The 18349-nt window shown below is 36.7% G+C and overlaps 1 protein-coding gene across 2 annotated transcripts in view; it reads right to left on the reverse strand.

Annotated features, from left to right (window-relative positions):
- Positions 1-18349, reverse strand: part of Tre1 (Trapped in endoderm 1) — a 33798-nt gene that overhangs the window by 13452 nt on the left and 1997 nt on the right. For both annotated transcript variants that reach the window (XM_028301744.1, XM_028301752.1), the window contains exon 2: positions 5985-6271. In XM_028301744.1, the coding sequence (XP_028157545.1) occupies positions 5985-6102 (118 nt within the window). In that variant the 5' untranslated portion in view covers positions 6103-6271. The remainder of the gene's footprint in view (positions 1-5984; positions 6272-18349) is intronic.

The following is an 18349-nucleotide window of genomic DNA, read 5'->3' on the forward strand; positions in this document are numbered from 1 at the left end:
CATGATCACATGACACGTCCCATAGGATGCCCCATGCCCCCGATGGACCTTATCCGATACCTAAGCTGACAGTTTGATTGATTTGACCATAAACAGCCCCTAGTGGGGCGATAAAGCTGTAAATGAGTGAGGGGTCACAATTCCCGTATAAATTAGGTACTCATATTTTGAAAATTCTGAGATAAGGTTGATTTTGCAATCATAAAACTAAAATTTATTTAATTTATTGTGGCAGGCAAGCGTTTAATATCTATAGATAGATACAACGGAAACGGCACCGAATTAAAAAATAAATGGAAAATAACAATTAGTGATGTGAAAACATATAACATGTAACAAAAAATTATCGATATGTTATGTAAATTATGTACTGTATTTACGAAAATTAAGTGTAAATTATTATACCTAATCTGACAGTCATAATAATGACTGTTAATTTGGGAGTAAGAACAATGTTACCTCAATAAAAATTCATAATTGAATGATCAGTTTTCATATTGATAAAGCCGGTACGCATGCAAACAAACCACTTAAATTAATGTGTCTACCATCACATTGCAATTTGCATTTATTTTGCAACATAAAAGCGAGTCGTCATTGCGTTCGCAGAGCTTCCAGACAGTTTTTAATAAATAAACGAACTTAATTGGTCACTGCGCTAAATGATACGACGATTGGCCGTGTTGTTTACCAAAACACTTTGTTTACACGACTCCCATAGCGCGATTAATTGCTTCGATGGAGGCACACGTGATGCCGTCGTTAGCCGCCATGTTGTATGGGGTTGGTTTATCCTAAATCATAATAATATTATGGAGATTCGGGGTCTACCACCTACATAGAGCAATCGTAAATAGGTACTCGCTCTTCTAACTGTGGGATCTAGGATTTTTTAAAGGCATGTATTTAAATGATCTTTTTAAAATAGCAAAAACGGCAAATAAAAAAATCTAAATGGTCATCTATTTTAATGATTGATCCTCTATCTTTGAGACATAAAATAAATGAAATCGATCTATATATTAACCTCTTTTGAACTACGCAAAAAAAAATTGAGATGTAAAAATTATATCTGATCGTTACTTGTTGGTCCTCAAAAATAAAATAAATGAGCNTATCCCACTAGGGCATGAATTTCGGAATCTCGGAATCTCGTAATATCGGAATCTCGGAATGTTAGATCCGATATTACAATTCCGATATTGAGCGATCCAATATCGTAATATCGGAATCAGATAAAAGTTTTAATTGAGATTTAACCCTTAACCACCTAGCACATATTATTGTCACACAACCGCCTATCATACGTCTATGGGACCCCAGAATAAAAAATGATACGATTACGATAAATATTAAGGGAGGGTACACATTTAATTTAAAATTCTGTTATGAAAATGATTAAACTCTTTATTTTAAAAAAGAAGAATGTGAAAATCAACGATACTTTTACAAAAACTCCGAATAATTAGCATAATCTCTTATTTTTGGCTTACTTACTATTACTTATAGAAAATGAGATCCTAAAAAATATTTAAAGTGATAGGAACTTATTCTTATATTTTTTGTATAATTCAATCAACAAGGAACTAGAATAAAAAAAATAAAACTCGTTATTATAATCAATTAATAAAAATTGCAGGCTCTAAACTTAGAGTTTTTTTACGGCAATCCAGACTCATATTGTTCGAACATTCGAGGCAAATTGGCGCTTTGCATTCGAAAGACATGAGTNAAAATAAAAAGAAGACTTTGACATTATAGTGTCACTCTCGACAATGCGTTAGAGGTGGTAAGCATGGTGATTGAAACTTGAACAGTGTGCCTACCATGAGTTTACGTTATGGTTCGGACAAACCAACGCGATCACAGCGCGATCAGCCGGCGTGCAGCGATGGCGACCAGACCTAAATACATTGATCGCCATCGCTGCACGCCGGTTGATCGCGCTGTGATCGCGTTGGTTTGTCCGAACCTTTAGGTGTGCTCGCTAGCGACTGCGTAAAAAAATGACATTCAAATGTATGACATATTGTGCAGCGCCCCTAGTGGCTACTTTCAAGAAATAAAATCTTCATAGAATTTTTTGACGTATTCGCTAGCGAGCTCACCTAACGTAAACTCATGGTAGGCACACAGGTAGCCTGACGTTACGGCACCGCCTATGTTTAATTCCACGCAAAAATATGGAGGTAATTTAAATATGTAATTAATTTCTCAGCCATTTCTTGATGGATTTCAAAAATAACTTCAACGGCTTTTTTATTTGGTCTATATTTTAATTCCATTCAGTTAAATCGCGGGCGTGCATTACTTTGAATTAATAGGCGTGATCCTGTTTTATGGAAATCGTCCCGTTAAGTGTATTTTTTCTCAAAATGTATTAATTCTAGTAAAAAAGTAATTAACTTAATCTTCAGAAAACTATTTCTAGGACAATGGTCTTTAAAGAGTCCTAAGTAAATCTACGAATACTTTATTTACTTGCATCACTTAAATAATACTTCATCTATACTATTTAGTATTAAGTGAGCATACAAAAAATCATAATTTAGTAATATAAGATTTTTTTTAACTTAAGCTAAGAATAACTTAAGACCCAATTATCTCAAGAATACTTAACTTGGTTTTGGATATTCTTAATTTGCTTAAGTAGTGCTCGATAAAGAATATAAACTCTTAAAGAGAGAAATCTCTATCCTAAGTTTATTTGGTTTTAGCTTAAGTGTAAATTTAGATAGAGTTAAGACAAGTAAGATTTTACCATTAATACCAATTGCTACTTGGGCTATTATGCCTAATCTGACAGTCATAATAATGACTGTTAATTTGTGAGTAAGAACAATGTTACCTCAATAAAAATTTATAATTGAATCATCAGTTTTCATATTGATAAAGCCCGCACGCATGTAAACAAACCACTTAAATTAATGTGTCTACCATCACATTGCAATTTGCATTTATTTTGCAACATAAAAGCGAGTCGTCATTGCGTTCGCAGAGCTTCCAGACAGTTTTTAATAAATAAACGAACTTAATTGGTCACTGCGCTAAATGATACGACGATTGGCCGTGTTGTTTACCAAAACACTTTGTTTACACGACTCCCATAGCGCGATTAATTGCTTCGATGGAGGCACACGTGATGCCGTCGTTAGCCGCCATGTTGTATGGGGTTGGTATACTAACATCACAGCAAGAAAAAGTCAGATAATCTCATCATAACCACCAACTTATTGGTTTGTAAGGTCTCTAAATCTAAGGGTTGCCAAGCCCTAGCTACTCGTTCTTCTCAGCGTCACCTTATTCCAATTTCGTTAGCACTTTCTAGGTAAAAAAATACTTCATTTTAATTTTTAAGACTCAAGATTTAATCAACTTTATCCTAAATCATAATAATATTATGGAGATTCGGGGTCTACCACCTACATAGAGCAATCGTAAATATGTACTCGCTCTTCTAACTGTGGGATCTAGGATTTTTTAAATTATGTAGGTACCTAACTACTTATCTTGTGATCGTTTATTACTCATCTACGTGACTATTTTTGAAAAGTCATCTTCTTTCAAAGCTTTATTTGTGGTGATTCTTAAAGACTAGCCGAATTTTACAGTTGTGTGTGGGCTTTTATTTTTGGTCTATGGTTACGTTGTTGCAATTAGTGCATCGTTTACGGGGTTTATGCATGTTTGTCTACGAGTTGCTGGCGCGTGCACGAGTATTAGCCTCATGGTTTGTTTATTATGTTACCAAGAACTGAGCTAATAGGGAATCCTGAAACCAATAAAACTGGCGACATATTGGATTTGGAATGAGAGCAGATCAAACAAACTACGTATTTTAAGATTCAGCTAGACGTTTCTTCTCGATAATGAGATTCCTTCCTTTAAGACAATTTTCCTCCTATCCAGAATTGATGCTGTAACAGGATTATAAATACCCCAGGTCCATAAAACCCGAAGAATTGCCCTTAATTCCAAGACACGCAGCATTAATACCCCAAGGGCCAGCCTGAAAGGGCTCTTTATACAAAGGGCATCACCCCCGATTAGCAATAAACACTTTTATATCCCCTCTACATAAGCAATGAAATTAACACACAACAAACATCTTTGATGGCCTCGAAATTAATAGGCCATGCTTGATTCATTATTTGTTTGCTCGTAAAACTTTGGCACTATGCTGTGGGGAGCCAATTTATTGCATAAAGAAATCAGATACTTTATAACTCAAAGCCAAAGGTAGTGTAAGTTATGTAAGTATTAGAGTAGGCGCACACCGTTGATTTTTAGTTGGCCGATAGTTGTGCCCGATTTCAAATTGTATGAAGAATCGGCCAAATCGAATCGGCGTAGTGTGCGCACTCCCATACATGCCCATACTGATCAACAGCCCGACTAAACTATCGGCCGACGAAAAATCAACGGTGTGAGCCTACTCTTAGGATTTTTTTATCTCCAACGAGGAAGCTCTTGGCCTGCATCTCACCTGATGGAAAGTGATGATGACTGAAGGTGGAAGCGAGCTTCCTTCACCTCTTCATAATAACATTTTTGAATTCAAACATACCTACTAGGATACTAAGTAGTATTTAAATTTAAAGAAGTCGGTATTATTATGTAGAGTCACAGACAAACACATGTGATCTACATTCGACCTACAACAACAATAGTGCTACCTACATTTTTTGTTTCTTAAATAGGTATATTTGGCTCAGCAACATCTGTATGTGCTAGATTAATTGCCTCCACTGAAGTTAACAGAAAACGAACGTGTGTTTATTATTAATTAAAGTATTGTTGTGGTGGGAATATTGTCATCATGATTTAAGCCAAAATTATTACGATTTTACATGTTAAGAAGCGATATTTGTTTAATTATTGTATTAATTAGCTCCTGTATTACGATTCAGATAAAGTCACGCGGTTACTTCATTACCTACCAAAATTATAATCGCAAAAATACCTAAGATCAACGAACGAAGAAACAATAAATTATTATTTTAATCGTAAGTTCGTGACATTATATCATCGCCTGTCACTGAGCAGAAGATTAATATAACTTTTTCTAGAAAACAAAACTTTTTCGACGTAAACCGCTGCACATAGTCCATGTCATGGATAATGTTTGTTTACCCAGCTGTTCCTAACGTGTCACTGGAGCGTGTCTATTACTAAAGATTCGAATTCGATACATCTGCTCTATCCGAATCCGACTCTTTTATTATATTAACATTCGAAAGGGACAGAGAGAGGAACAAAATACTAGAACAATTTTGAAGAATTACGGATTACGAGGATTACGACATCCACTTAACGAGGCACGCGATAGTGTTAAAAACGATTATTGGATGCTTTCTAAATACATACAACCAAACTCAAATGTTTACATAAGTCAACGTAAACTTAGGGAGTTGGGACGTGACTATAATGGTATGTGATCCTGTTTTGCTGACCAATTCTTCTAACAAGCTAAAGCTCGCGATATAGAAAGATCTAGTAGAGAGAATTTACTTAACATTAAATATTATGGTGTAGGTACAAAGTATTCATAAATGTATTTACTTTGTTAAAGTAGACCTAAGTTAAAGTATTGTTGATTGAGTATGATTGAGTAGTACTAGTACGCTACTTGAGCAGTGTATTTACGCATACTTCTAAAGAGAGCAAAATTCCATCCGATACTGCTGTTATGATGCTTCGTTTCATCGAAACGTCACTAATGTAAACATCGTTTCATCGCTTCCCTCGAATAGTGGCACAGTAAGCCTATCAACGAGCGGCTCGATACGATACAGTAAACATAAACACAATATGCGTAAACAAACGCTTTAGTAAACTAATCTGTATTTGCTGTGGGACGTAACCAGACACCTCCCGGTCCTAGTATTCATATTCATCGGTAAAATTGTAAAAATGAGCGGTAAAATATATCACATACAACAAATTTACATTTTTAATCAAGAAGATTTTAAATAATAACTTACCAACAACCCCGACCACACTGAATATGCTGGCACATATCGCTGCCAGCACCGTCGCCTCACGAGGGTAGAACGTCACATTTTGCACAACCTGCACTAAACTCGAATTACACTCATCCATTTTTGATAACTCAAATCAACACTATCGATAAAGTTACCACTTCACTAGTTCTTTTTGAATTTGGAACATTTTCTTGACATTTTTCTTTTTAATTCGCGTTGAGTTAGCTGGCCATTGGGTTGCTTTGTGCTCCTTGTTTCTTGACGATGAAATGACTCGTCGTGGCGGCCTGTAACAAAGTGAAAGGGTAGGGTTACATTTTTGTTGGAGCACGTGTTCTTAGTCAGATGATTACAAACAGGCACTTTATTACTCATGTTGTATTCGATGCAAGTGATTCAGAGATTAAAGAAATAAGTAATAAAAGTGTTGTTACTAACAGGCAGGGGATTTGAATAAGTAGGTACTATTTTTCTCTTCAGAACCGATTTGAGTGGTATTTTTAATCGTTAATCCTTGAATCCCTGGTTAAATGATGAAGTAGGTACGTACAAATTCACGTGAATTTCCATTGGTCTTAATAGGTACTTTTGTATCCCAAAAAATAAATGGAAAATGAAAATGAACTCCAAAAGGTTTACGACTCGACGACCGAGCAAATTACCGTATCCTGTTCAAACAAGGCAAAAAGGTTGTTTGTTTTCTCTGATTCAGTTTTTTGCGTCATCTTCTGCGATCTGTCCCCGGAGGTTGAAATAGCGCGTGTCGGGATGCCGGTGGCCGGTGCATTAGCATGGATTTGCATGCACGGTGATGCATGGTGCACGCATGGGCGCGCATGCGGACCATGTGAACAATATGAGCGCGATTATGGACGTTGTAATTATCGGTTCGTGAAATGTAGGGCTGGCAGTTTATTATGATCAAAGCGTAACTAAATACGTAGTCAGTCTAATCGAGCATCAGTTTATTGGATTTTCTGGTATGTAGCTTACTTTTTGCATCTTCTATAGGTAATTAGGTACATATAGATAGAGCATCATACTACCAACCTTATCCACAACGAACTATGAAGTAGGTACAACACTAATAATATAGGTACGACATAATCTCTAAAAAAGAGGTCTTACTTTCATAATTTTCTGTTCTCAACATAAGAGTTCCACAGAACCTTCACGTTAATAATTGACACTGTTACTGTAGTCAAATATCAAAGCATCTATTTCCATCCTAAGAGTAAATATACGCGTAAGGTTAAGTAACTTTCTAAATTATTATCACTCTAACCGAAACTACAAACATCATCGATATAGTTAGTAACCCTAAATACATTTTAACTTACTGCTAACGGATTACCGTTACGCAAGTCAGGTGCCTTGGATTTGTCAAATTGATCTAACTGGGAACACGTCCGGCCAATGCAAGTATAGTGTGACGAGCTTTTAAAACGGTGCATAGAATATTAATTATCACAGTAAGGTCTTACAGTAAGTACCAACTTAGATTTTTTCCATAATTCTGTACCCCCAGTGAAAACGGAGTTAAGTCGAAAATGGTGATTTTTGGGAAANACGGTCATTCAATTTCATCAGCTTGAATTTTTTATCTAAATTATTTTTAAACTTGACAATCATTTAAGAACTCTCGAGATTGATGATGAATGTTTGCCCGTACATTATCGTCACAAATATTGACTTATGTTTTTGGAAGATAAGTAGTATTAAGTAGGCACTTATTGGGTTTTTAACACTTTGCCAAAGCTTCCAACATTGTACCTACAATAAATAAGTTTTTTTTGAAGAAATGAATAATTTTTAAAACATAATATTTTTGTTATACATAAAATTCTATCGATATTTTTTGTCTACTTTAACTTCACTATTCCCGTATAGAGATGGGTAAGTGCTAATAANCTATTCCCGTAGTTTGAAGAAGAGTTTCATAGCGTCGCAACTCGTGACGCAAAAATTTAGGAGCTGCAACTCTATTCCGCGCAATGTCAACTTTCGATTTTGCTAACTGCGCCTTTGAAAAGGGAGGTTATCTAACGTGATTGTATCGCGATTCGCTCACCCATCGTCCCTCGCAGCGACCGATATTGAATACAAACAGCGCATAATAAACCGTTAATGAGCTAAACGACTGTACGCATCCTTATTAAATGTGCACATCGCTGAATGAGTTTTCAATTGAGGTTTTTTGTTTTCTTCCTTCCAATTTATTTAATTGGGGAAGTTGTTAAAACCTCGTGGGATACTTAATTAAAAGGGGTAGGTACTAGGCATGTAGTAACGACGAGAGGTATAGATGATGGTCAAACAGTAGTCATTAGGACATAGAGTTAAAAGAAATCATTTTCATCGTAGCAAAAATCTTTCCGATTTGAATCGGCAACAATATTTGGTCAAAAGAACATTTTCGCGATCTTTCTACTATCATAATTTACAGTTTAACTTGACCAATTAGGTATAAGTTTAGTTTAGAACATAAATGTAGAGATAGGCTAACAAGAAAGGTTTTCCATAGAAAAGTGATTTAACAGGTTAACTATTCTTAGTGAAATTATCCGTAATAGGAAGTTGTCAAGAAAACAGCGTCATTTAAAAGCAATCGCATAGCAAGTTCAATAAATCGCGAGCGGCAATGAATATCAATTTATTGGCGACTTTCTAGAGAAACTGCGTTCGGAAAAAATGGCGATTACCATCTAACGAGAGACGTCTTCACATCATGTTAAGTGGTTTTTATGATGTGCTGGTGGAAAATGGAGAAACTTAATTTAATTGTAAATAAATGCTCTATAACAGTGGTTCCCAAAGTTGTCTGGGCTACGACGACTCATCTAATACAAGTTCCCAAACTCGGCGGGACCCACCTATAGGAAATTTCGCCCACTGCCCAGTGGTTGGATCGGTAGGGTGGTGTGTCGTTCTACAGGCAGGCAGGGCCAACTCAATATTCGCTCGCGACCCACAGTTTGGGAAACCCTGCGCAATAATATAATACCAAAAAGATGTAGGTTATATCTTCGGGGATTAAAAGGTATACCTCACCATTTAGTACCTACAGTAAAGTTTTGCTTAGTTTGTGACTAGAGGCGTAGTGTAAAATGTCCAATGCTTATTTAATTCCCCAACCCGTGTTGCCAGGCTTGCCAGCGCGCAGCGTGGAGAGTGTAGAGCCAAATTCTCCATTTGCTTCTGGTGAATTGGATAGGAAAAGGTGCCTCTTCCTGCAGTGGGGAATAAAAGATCTCATGACGATGATGATGACGTTTCGGGATATAGGACAATAGAGACACCAGTGACCAACAAAATGCAGCTGAATCGCAGTTAAGAAGTTCCTCGAAGTTAGATTGGCAAACGTGGAAAAGCATATTGCCATACGGGAGAAAAAGAAGAAGTAGCTTTTTGCACTTTGATAAGTGATGCTGAAGAATCAGATTGCTAAAACTCAGTCAGTCCATCTTCGTGCAATGCCACTATTTCCACCACCTCGAAACTTGTAGTAGTACGAATGATTTAATAATAAAGTTGATACGGTGATATTTACGATACAGTGTCAACAGCGGTAAATAACTGCAGCAGCTTTATAAACTACCGGCAATAAAGCACCAGCGATATCTAGATAAGCCACAGTGCAGGTACAAAATAAGCAGTAGGTTCAAATAATAATCAAAGGATTAATAACTAGTGAGTTTTACTTCGAACCTTTGAACACGACCTTCTAAAACCTACTTAAAACTCTTTTAAAAAAATAATCAAATCTAAGTATATGATCGAATTAGAACATAGATAGGTGTGGTAAAAGCCGCTGGATGTCCATAAAATCCATTTGGGAGTCGTCTTCACTGATTACCTACCCTACTTTTCACAACAACTGACCGAAGAATGGAGAAAAAAGCCCCTACTTTTCACAATGACGAATGTAGTGAGCCTACTTCACACATTTTTGTTGTGTTAAGATGGACAATAGAGATAGAAGAGTGCTGATATCCGTAGACAATTCAATTATAGGCAAGAAAATTAACTATCAGAAGGTAGTTATACAATTTGCTAACAATAGGACGTGAAAATGTAATGGATAGGTGACAAGCATCGCTTGATGGGAAAGAAAGTATTGTGTGTAGCAGCTGTAAGTAGGTGATTAGGATGGTAGTGATGGTATTCCTTGGGAGCAAAAATTAATTTATTTGAGAGTCTANGTTATGTATCTAGAAAACTGGACCGAAATTGAAAAATTTTGCTAGACTTGGCGGTTGCACTACCGTGCCCCCAAATATTTTAGTTTTTCCTTGATTCATACACCAAACACTACTTATATTCCAAATTTGAAGCTTCTAGGTCTGCTAGAAGTGCCTTAGAATTTTGATGATCGGTGAGTCAGTGAGTCAGTGAGTCAGTGAGTGACAAAATTAAGTAACTTTGACCCGTTATAATTCCTAAACTACTGGTTCAAATTGAATGAAATTTTAAATATACCGTGTCTTTACAATGCCTGCATAGCTAATGAAAATTCAGCCTTCTAGTTTTATCCACAACGAAGTTACAGGCAGTCGAAAATGGCCTGAATTGCTTCGAGAAAAGGATGGTACGGCCGTGCCGCTTTTTTGCTCGACTTGGTGGGGGCACTGCCGTGCCCCCAGATCACAATTCTTACAATCGTTTGGAGAGTTATGGAGTTCTAGGTATACTCGTATACTTAGGAAGTGAGTGCTGAAAAAGGAAAACCAGAAGCACTTGCGTCTATAAATACTTAACGCATGCAAAAATATTTTTACATGAAAACAAAGCACGTACGTCTATAAATATCGCATGCAAAATTATTTTTACATCAAAACATTCAGTCCATCTTTACAAATTACAATATGGTCAGAGAGTACCTAATACCTATTTATTTGGTCAAAACTTCTCTACCCTAAATCAGTAGTGTGTTTCAAAGATTTTTAGTCGCTGAAAAAGTTAGCTTGAAACAGGAAAATATATTCGTAAGTGACTAGAGTACATACTTACATTAGGACTGTAAACAATCACTTAATGGCCGTCAATGCCCCACTAGATAAGTAAAAGTAAATGGCCAACATACGTCATCATCTCCAACTGATAGACCATCTTCGTCCTCAGGACTTATTCGGGCAGTGACGTCACGGACGTAAGACGCTTACGCACTTGAATTAGTATGGATCAACAAACTAAAAAGCGTTGTAACTACTAAGTATTCAATGGTTCTGTTCTGAACAGCCACAACACAACCAAGCAGAAGACCTATTTTCTCAATCGCAGCGACTTTTGCCTATTCTTTAGGAGCTGAGACCTAGTGGTGGCTATACTATAGTACTAGACTATTGGTTGTCAGAACTAACTGACCAGAAGTTTTGCTGGTCAAAACGTGAACGTCACATATAATACCTATGCGAAAAATGATGATTATTTTCGCACCCACACCGATGGGATAGTAGTCGAACCGTAGGTTAAAATCGATTTTACATTCCTTTGAACCTTTGATAAGACATTTAGAATGAAGACTCAAAAATCTTTTAACCAAGCAGAAAAGACGGATATCAAAAGTCAAAACCTTACCGACTAACGCCCAATTCCCATAGGCTCATAGCTGTCCAATCAGAAAACCATTCCCTTACGAGAAATGAGTGCCACCTAACAGTAGCAAAGGCACTTTTCACGTTTGTTATGATATCGAAATTGATCGGTGACGTCAGCTAACGCGTCGATTGTCACTAATTAGCTAATATCAGCTTTATTTGCGGGGCAATCAAGATATTGGGCCGCGGCCGTTGCCGCTGTGTGAACGTTGTCATGATCGGGAGGGTAGATGCGGGTATCTATGTTTTTTTAACCTCTAGTTTCATTTTTTCAGAGTATTCTCTTATGTTTAAGTTATTTTTAACTTGTGTGTAAGGTGCTGTGCTGTAGTTATGACTAGCTCCCGCCCGCGACTTCGTACGCGTGGATCTCGTTTTACGGTGGAGTTTCGTAAAATCCTTTCTTAGCCTACGTCATAACATATTACCTTCATGCCAAATTTCAGGCCGATCCGTCCAGTGGTTTGGGCTGTGCGTTGATAGATCACTAAGCACTATGTCAGTCAGTCACCTTTGATATAATATTTAGATAATGTGTGTTTATAACGCCTTTGTGGTCTAGTTTTCATCATCATCAGGTCATATTTAAGTAGGTAGGATGTACTGCAGGACAACGACTCTCTCAAATTTACCAGAGCCCAATGGAGGATCTATGTTTGCCAGCTTTCTATCTACTATCGTTCACGTTCTAAGGATGTGAAACGTTGCATAATTTGGCCTTCAAAATGAGCTCATAATGTTTAAAATTGCCGGTAGTAACAGTTAGATCAAAGATATTTCTAGATGTCTGTCCCGATAAACGATTGTTTAATAATTTAAGAATGTTATAAATTCTTCATAGAATGCAGAGATGAGCCATTTGTTCGTTCACCAAATACCTACTTACAGACACGCACGCACGAGGCATGTGAATTGACCGGAAAGCGAATACAGTGACCTGCTTTCAGCTTTTCTGATTTTAGGGCCGAGAAAAACAATCAAATTGTTTGTATTGAATCTGAAACTAATGGACCGATTTAAACAAATCTTTCACCATTAGAATCCTACATTATTTCTGATGAACATATTTCTTGTTATGAACTTCACAAACTTAAATATTTCTGAATTCTTCTCTCTCTCCGGCGATATTTTTCAAAAGATCCTTTTGTGATGATAATTTCGCCCCAAAGTCAACCCCTCGTGTCTTGCGCAGGCGATCACTAAGCAAACAAGTCCCGTCTATATTTAGGGGAGCATTAACGTCTGCGATATTTGACAGTTATTTGGGGTCGCTATTGGTCTTCGAGACATGACACATTTCAGATGCCCATAGGTTTGAACTTTGAACTGAATATGGAAAGCTAAAAAGAAATGATTGAACCCCATTAGTTTATTTTCACTATTTTGAAAGATAATAATGAAAATTTAAGGGTCTATAGGAAAAAAAAGTTATCCTGGCGCCGCAGAGCGAAGAAAGCCGAACCCAAATAATGGGAAAAGGCTAGGACAAAGAAGAAGATGGGTAAAAAGTTGTTTGAAATAATATTAAGTAAACATGCGGGGAAGTATTAAATAGGTAGGTAGGTACTTTTATTTCATGTTTGGCTATGATGACTATGATAGAGTTACGTAATTCATCAACCAAAATACTGATAATCTCTTCCTACTGCCTGAATTTTCAAATGATTCACGATTTGACGTCGAAATGGTTTTATGAATGGACTGATACATTACCATTCGACATTGATTGACTGAGCTGTAATTTTTTTATTGGATGGCGATGTAGCCGATCACTTTTTGTAATCCGTTCGAACCCACTCAAATGGATGACTCGTCGCCAAAGATGGACCAACCAATTAACATAACATTAAGCTCGCCTTTTGTTATCACTACTTATTATGTGTCCAATAAAGATTTTAAATAAATAAATAATATGGGTTCCAATAAGAAATTTTGCTAAAAAATATTGATGAAGTTCGTTCGTTTCAGCCAAATGACGTCCACAGCTGGAATTGTCCAAAAATTTCATCCCCCTTAACATTCCATAACGACCGGTTTTGCGCTGCTCGCATCCAGGTTCTTCCTCTTCAATAATTTTAAAAGTAGATAGGTACCCATTGTAGGTACCTACTTACTTAGATGTTTATAGTATGTCATTGGGTACTTATATTCTTTAAACCCAAGCGAATCCTCAAAGTTGACTGTCCTCTTGTCATATCGAGAAGTCATAGATAATTCGATGTGTCACGATGATGCATTTCGGAAAATCAACGTGCCGTTGGTGCCGTCGTCCGTGCCTTAGCGGTAATTTTTTTTGAGCTGACTCAGAAATTGGAGTAGGTGGAGGTAACGCGAATTTCGACTGACTTTCAAACTGATTCATGTCTGCAGGTGAGTTCTACACAAGTTCGCCTGTTTCTTAGCGAAATGAATGACGTNTGTTGTATCATTATTTATTTATGTGTGCAATAAAGATTTTAAATAAATAAACAACATAAATAAATAATATGGGTTCCAATAAGAAATTTTGCTACAAAATATTGATTAAGTTTATTCGTTTCAGCCAAATGACGTCCACAGCTGGAATTGTCAAAAATGTTCCTCCCCCTAAAATTTCCATAATGACCGGTCCTGCGCTGCCCGCATCCAGGTTGTTCCTCTTCGATATTTAAAAGTAGATATAGGTACCTACTATATTCTTTAAAGCCAAGTGAATCCTCATGGTTAGACTGTCCTCTTGTCATATCGAGAAACTTCATAGATAATTCGATGTGTCACGATGATGCATTTCGGAAAATGAATGTCCTGTCCGCGCCTTTGCGGTATTTTTTTTTGAGCTGACTCAGAAATCGGAGTAGGTGGTGGTAACGCGAATTTCGACTGACTTTCAAACTGATTCATGTCTGCAGGTGTGTTCTACACAAGTTCGCCGGTTTCTTAGCGAAATAAATGACGTAGAAGGAAATTTTGTTTGTTTACTTCGTAACGTGTAATGCTAAGGTAATACAATGATGCGGTTTTATATGACTCATTCCGATATCATAACAAAACGTGTGGAGTTTTATGCGTAGGTAACCTACTTTATTTCATTCATGGACATTAAACGGGACTATTATAATATCTCGTTCTCACCGCTTCAACTCCTGTGTAGCCAGGTAGATCCAGCTACTTATCATACTAGAGCTTATCATACTTCATGGAAACCACATACATACTTCATGGAAACCACATACATACTGCATGGAAACCACATACCTACATACTTCATGGAAACCGTTCCAAAATGAAATTAAAATTTTTAGACTATTTACAGAGTTAACCATCCATCTGTACCTATCTACTGCATGAAGCAAACGTAAGTTATCAAAATGTGCATTTTTTTGTACAAATTCAATCTGTGTATTCCAGTCCAGGGTGGATCTGTTTTTCGTAAAGCAACCAAAATACAACACTTGAGCGCGCGCGCCGAGCCGTCTGCGTCTTACGTCAGCGTTTTACAAGAATCTCTTTTTGATTGGGCTTCGAATGCATCAGCTATGACTGTAAGGGAAAATGGTCTTCATAGCGATTAAATTTAAAAAAAAACCATAGCCCTGCAGATAAGCGCTATACTATATCTTGCATTCGACAGTCTCTCTCATCTCTACAAGTAGATCGAAGGGTAGTATCCAGGAACAAGCTTTCTAGTATAGAAGAGTTAGAACTAAGGCTGAATTGCTATCCAATTGATCGTCCTTTTGATTCCGATTTATGATGAGAATAATTAGATATTCTGACGCAGAATGTTGGTAACTGACTGCAGGTCAAAAACGGGACTTATAATAGGACTAGTATTAGGACCGGACGTGGGTCCTATTATACCTCGCTGGCTGTTGTTCCCTGCAAAAACAAGGACAGCCATTGGACCCCATAAAAGTTCAGAAGAAAATAGGACGATTTCCGAAAAAAATGAGCATCGATTCCCTCCATAAAGTCCTCGTACCTACGTAACAATATTAGGTAACTTGATATAAGCTCTTCAATTCGATTTTTTTTTAGGACGTCATTTTGACCTTGTTATCTCCAGGTATTCACGGTTCGCTTGACGTGGGTTTGTCGTAAGGAGTCTGAATCTAGAAGCAGATTAACAACGCGTCGATGGAAACTAAAAATGTGCTAAAAAGCTCTCGACAGGCTCGCGTCTGCGAATATCTAATCAGAGGCAAATATTTACTCCCGGTAAGTTTTATTCCCACGTTTATTTACAGAGTGTAGTAGAGGTAAAACATGGATAGCTTTATAGGTATTTAATTTAGCGGTTATTATGATAAAGGAGTATAAGGGTGGTATCATCATGGCGTAATTTTAGGTAGAGTCTGACTATTTACCTACTGAAAGTGGCACTAGAAATTATCGGTAACTTAAAAAAAATGTATAAGTATGTCAACTATCTGGTATGATTTAGTAGTGGTATAAACTAAAGGATCTTCATCATCCATCCGATGGCGAAGTTAAAATTCCTCCTAACTAACATTCCTGAAAAAATCGATTTTCTTAATACAATAGGCTTATAATTTCGTGAAGAATTTTTCCATTCGAAATCTTTCTTCAAACTGATATTTTTCTAACCTGTGTGAGTGTGTGGAAATAGCTGCTATATGCGAAAGTAATATTTACGTATATTTTTCTATCTCCTGAAAACCAAAAAGATAAAAATGCAGTTAGGAGGTAGGTACTTATTGTCACTTCNTTTAGGAATGAGGGTATCATCATGACGTCATCTTAGGTAGAGTCTGACTATTTACCTACTGAAAGTGGCACTAGAAAATGATCGGTAACTTAAAAAAATTGTATAAGTATGTCAACTATCTGGTATGATTTAGTAGTTAATTGTATAAACTAAAGGATCTTCATCATCCATCCGCGAAGTAAAATACCTACCTCCTAACTAACATTCCTGAAAAAATCGATTTTCTTAATACAATAGGCTTAAAATTTTATTTCGCGTGGACTTTTTCCATTCGAAATCTTTCTTCAAACTGATATTGCTAACCTGTGTGAGTGTGTGGAAATAGCTGCTATATGCGCAAGTAATTATTTTTCTATCTCCTGAAAACCAAAAAGATAAATGCAGTTAGGAGGTAGTGTCACTTCACCGTCGCATCATGCATTTATGAAATTCATCCTTCTACTTATGTCACCCACTCTACGTCATTGTATGTTTCACAGCAAAACCCAAGTTAGCGAACTAGGTCAGATCATTTAATAAGAACTTGCAAACAACATGTTAGGTTGCCAATTGTCTAATTGTTAGGTGTACGTGATAATTTTGTCATTACTACTTATGCCAGCATCTTTGTTTAACTGGCCGCACATCAGCCTATACAATTTTGTTGTAAATTCGACTCTATTATCACTTCATCGACTCTAATATCACTCAATAAGATCCTACAGTGTAAAGATTGACGTGCTCTACTTGCAATCAGAGGCCGCCATATGGGGATTGAAACTTTAACCTTTGTGATAATATAAACAGTAACTTTACATCCAAGGCGAGATTGATAAATACTGGATAACAGAGCATTCACTTTACAACCTAGTTTAAAGCGCGATTTGACAAATCTACTATTTTTGATTGGAAATCCCAAAAAAAAGAAATCATGGTGATTGACTTAAATTAATTAGGCAGCTACTTACCTACTTATCACCTGAATAGCCATAGGATTTATAGAGATCTTTTTCACACATTAAGAAGGAGATACTTAAGTAAGTGTAGATGCAGTCTAACGCCCGTATTCACAAACTTTACTATGAGGTCTCACAGTGCGCGTGGATGCACAGGGTGACACACGAACCAATCACAGAGCTCTATTGAACAGCGTGCGTTCGATTTGCTGGCAAGCATTGTTTGTGAATACGGGCGTAAGAACTTGCCTAGACAACGAACAACAGGCGCATACGTAAACAAAACTAGCTGGTAGATAAAACATTAATAAAGGAAGTGTGCAAGGATGTAATAAGTAAATACTGAATTGGTAATAGATGAATGTAAGGGGACATAGAAAGTAAATTGAAAATTTAATTCCATTCGCCGGCCATAACACATTTGACTTTAAAATGTGAAGAAAGATACAAATCTGTGGTCATTGTATGCTAATGACGTAATAATTTCAGAATTCGAAATAGGAACGGAGAATAATTGAATGCACATCGTAAATCTGACCGTTATTGCTCGGTTTGCGGGTAGGTCACAGTATTAATACTCTATCATGTGCTACATTGATAACCTAACTTTAATTATGAACCTCGTTTACGGTCTACTTGGATTTTAAAACTAATTCAAAGTAGGTAGTCCTAAGTCCTATTTCAATCTTTGAGAAAAAACAAGTCCCGATGGCGTAGTGTCACCGACGCTGAATTGCTTTGAATCGCGGGTCACACGTTTGATTCCTAGTCAGGTTAATTTATGTAAATTGTTTTTGTGGCTTGTGGCTATGCTCTGATCAATAATAAAAATCTTATTTGCTGATAATATTATCTGTAAACTAATTAAACACTTAGTTAATTTAACTTTTAGCACAAGTGTTCGCCTTGCCATTAGGTCTGGCTGACGCGATAACCTGTAAACTCTACTGTCGAAAATACTGTGCGAAATATTAAGCATTTCGTGAATATAACAAATGATAAAGCATATTCATGTACATAATTAATTAAGACTTATTAAAGTACATAGACAAAACTAAAAAGAGCGGCAAATTGAATACTTAATTTGCCGCTCTTTTTAGTTTTGTCTATATGAACTTTTTATGA

Source organism: Ostrinia furnacalis, unplaced genomic scaffold (genome assembly GCF_004193835.3).
Source record: "Ostrinia furnacalis isolate ACB-3 unplaced genomic scaffold, ASM419383v2 OfSCF0076, whole genome shotgun sequence".
In the NCBI taxonomy this organism is placed as follows: domain Eukaryota; kingdom Metazoa; phylum Arthropoda; class Insecta; order Lepidoptera; family Crambidae; genus Ostrinia; species Ostrinia furnacalis.